At 56.8% G+C, this 3381-nt stretch overlaps 1 protein-coding gene across 1 annotated transcript in view; it reads left to right on the top strand.

Moving 5' to 3' along the window:
• Positions 1 to 2732, top strand: part of VOLCADRAFT_90911 (uncharacterized protein) — a gene marked incomplete at both ends in the record, with an annotated part of 6288 nt that extends 3556 nt beyond the window's left edge. Inside the window, 5 exons of the mRNA XM_002950441.1 lie at positions 86 to 212; positions 638 to 674; positions 855 to 949; positions 1835 to 1859; positions 2433 to 2732. Of these exons, the coding sequence (XP_002950487.1) occupies positions 86 to 212; positions 638 to 674; positions 855 to 949; positions 1835 to 1859; positions 2433 to 2732 (584 nt within the window). The remainder of the gene's footprint in view (positions 1 to 85; positions 213 to 637; positions 675 to 854; positions 950 to 1834; positions 1860 to 2432) is intronic.
• Between the last annotated feature and the right edge of the window lie 649 nt (positions 2733 to 3381).

Genomic DNA, 3381 nt, shown 5'->3' with positions numbered 1-3381 from the left:
TACTCTGCTTGATCGACAACGAGGGCCTAATAACACACGGACGCGACGTACGAGTGCCACTGGATCCACATTTCGGCCGCCACAGCTGCACGTTGCCACAACGGATGTCGTGCCAGTACACCGTCCTGCCGCCTATGCGGCGCTGCTGGCTGCTGCCGATCGCGCGACCATGCAGGCACCGCGGCTTCTGCCATTCACCATGCACTCGACAGGTATGCTCCCGGCCCGGCTTCCGCCCCCTTTCGGTCCTCGTCGTGACCGTACTAGTATCCGCCCCCATGTCACTCCATGTTGCCCGTATGATTGCACCTGCGCTATTCCGTCTGACCGTCTGACTGTCTAACCTCCCTTCCGGATTGCTGCTGCCGTGTGTCTGCAGTCCCCTGCACTAACACACGTTTCCAGCCGTTTGTGTATTGTATATATCCCGTTCCTTTCTAACATGTTGTCACCGCTGTCCACCCATGGCATGTCATGCGGTATGGGCTCTGCTTGGTCGACGACGAGGGCCCTAGTAACACACGGACGCGATGTACGAGCGCCGCAGCAGCACGTCGCCACGACGGATGTCGTGCCAGTACACCGTCCTGTCGCCTATGCGGCGGTGCTGGCTGCTGCCGATCGCGCGACCGTGCAGGCACCACGGCTTCTGCTATTCACCATGCACTCGACAGGTATGTTCCCGGTCCAACCTCCGCCCCCTCTCGGTCCTCCTTCGCCCACGTTATCGTGGCCGTACTAGTACCCGCCCCCCTATCACTCCGTGTTGACCGTATGACTGCACCCACGCTCTTCCGTCTGACCGTCTGACTGTCTGTCATCCCTCCCGGATTGCCGCTGCCGTGTGTCTGCAGTCCCCTTCGCTAACACATCCGGAACCATGGATCTTACCGTTCGTCCGTCCCTTCGAAATGCATCTTGCCTGCAGCGGCTCTACTGTGTATGGCAGGTGCGTATGTGTTTACATGGGCCTAGCGGATACACTCTGTTTGGTCTAGACGGAAGGCCCGATTCGCACGCGCAAAGGCCTGCCGCCGCCATGATGACAATGATGCCCGCACCAACACGTGGTATTATTATGGTATGCTACCTACGCATGCAAAACTCCCTCCCTGCCCCCCCCCCCCGACGCCACACACACTCACACGGGCACGCACACCTGCGGCTGTCTACTATGCGGTCCTTCTGCATCCAAGTCGTACCGAGTCAGTAACCCGGTAAGACTCGGGTCCACACCGTCCGGGTCCGCACCTTACCGGGTTACTGACCCCGTGTGACTTTCATCCAGAACGACTGGACAGCAGGTCGGTGTGGTGTAGCCCGGTGTGGTGTATATGTGATGCACTGTATCAGTCCCGTACCATAATAACGCCACTGCCTCGGCGGATGCCGCAAACGTTCATGCTCCGTACACTTTTGAATGCACCGTCATTTCTGCCCTTATATACACCGACACATTACCTCGAAACTGTACCACCGGCACAGGCTGTACAGTCCCCGACGCAGCTGGAGACTGTATTTAATATTAAAACTGTATAAACCATTTATAATTTAATGATGATAACACCACTGCCTCAGCGGACAGTGCACACGTTCGTGCTCCGTGCCCTCTTCAATGCACCATGCATGGCATACACCGGCGAGCCTACGTACACTTTGCAGTCGTACGTTACAATGCCTATGTGGTACACCAACAGCGGTGTCGTCGCATACCTAATTAACACTAACCGTTGAGCCGGTGGCGTTGTTATGATACGGTACCTGTGCATGCAAAACTCCCACTCCCCCCCTGCCCACCACCACACACGCATACCTGCGGGTGGCTGCTGTCCAGTCCTTCTGGATCCAAGTCGTACCGGGTCAGTAACCCGATAGAACTTGCGTCCGGAAGGCCTGCACAGCAGCCATTCGCAGGTGGGTGTGGTGGTGTGTGTGTGTGTGTGTGTGTGATGGGCTGCGTCGGTGCCGTACCAAAACAACGCCACTGCCTCAGCGGACAACACAAGTGCTCGTGCACCGTGCGCTTTTACCTGCGCTACCCTGCATACCTGTGCGGCGAATGTCAGCGTCTAAGCAGTCGTATGCAGCGTACGCCACATGGTCACTATCGTCTGCGAAGCTGGCACTGCCGAAGTACTCGTCATAGTTCGGTAACTGCTGCATGACAACGACGACTTCTTCGGCAGCGCCAGCTTCCCACACGATACTGATCCTGTGGCGTACGCTGCTTACAACATTGCCGCAGTCGACACCATCCACTGGCTGGTGTATTCACGCGTCATGACGACGACGATGCTCACAACCAACACATCAGCCACTGGACCACTGCGTATGCAACCCATGCCTTTGTAACATATCCTTCGATGTTCTTACCAATGTCCGCCCATCCGCATGTATGGCACATATTGTAATCACCTGCGCTTGCTCTATAGGCTATGGTTGGTGAAGAAGAACGGCCCGAGTGGGACGCGGACGGCAGTGTCGTCTTTCCTGAGGCCACGCAAACTCAGAATCTGTTTGACGATGTTGCTGTCCGAGTGCCGACTCGGGCCGTTCCTCTCCACCACCCATACCCTATCCAGCATACGAGCGCCGTTGGAAGCGACATCGCCTCTGCACACCAACTATTGCTTCCACGTTGCTTGGCCGTGTTGGTGTTCGGTGTGTTGGTCGTCAGCATCGTTGCCAGCGTCATGGCGGCGGTGGCGGCTGGACAGGATTGTCTGCTGTAGCAGTTCGCCTCCACGGCTCGCCTTCGGCTTGATATCTTCGTAGGCCATGAAGGCCGGAATATTACTGGCGTACGAAAATATCACATCGGTGTGATATCTTCGTATGTCATGCATTCCTCGGCATTCCTGGCCTACGAAGGTATCAAACCAAAAGCAAGCCGTGCGCCTAAACTGCTGCAGCGGACGATCCTGCCCAACCCCCACCGCCGCCATGACGTTGGCAGTTATGACCAACGCACCGAACACCAACACGGCCACGCAACGTGGCGGCAATATCTCCCGCACGCCTCTGCACATATTGCACGGCATACCTGCCCTACTGATAGACCTGCGTACTTGTGTGGCGAACGTCAGCGTCTAGGCAGTCGTATGCAGCGTACGCATCGTCTGTGAAGCTGTAACATATTCTTCCATGTTGTTACCAATGTTCGCCCATCCGCATGTATGCCACATATTCCATACATACGTTCCCGATCCAACCTGACTGGACCGGGCACGACCGTCCATACCATACCGTGCACGACCATGCCAGCACCACGACTTCTGCCATTCCCCATGCACGTTGCTTGGCCGTGCTGGTGTTCGCTGTGTTGGTCGTGATTGCCAACGTCATGGCGGCGGTGGGGGTTGGGCAGGATCGTCCGCTGCA

The sequence above is a fragment of the Volvox carteri genome, assembly GCF_000143455.1.
Source record: "Volvox carteri f. nagariensis unplaced genomic scaffold VOLCAscaffold_18, whole genome shotgun sequence".
In the NCBI taxonomy this organism is placed as follows: Eukaryota; Viridiplantae; Chlorophyta; class Chlorophyceae; order Chlamydomonadales; family Volvocaceae; genus Volvox; species Volvox carteri.
The sequence above is the reverse complement of the archived record's forward strand: the minus strand, read 5'-3'. Positions and strand labels throughout refer to the sequence as shown.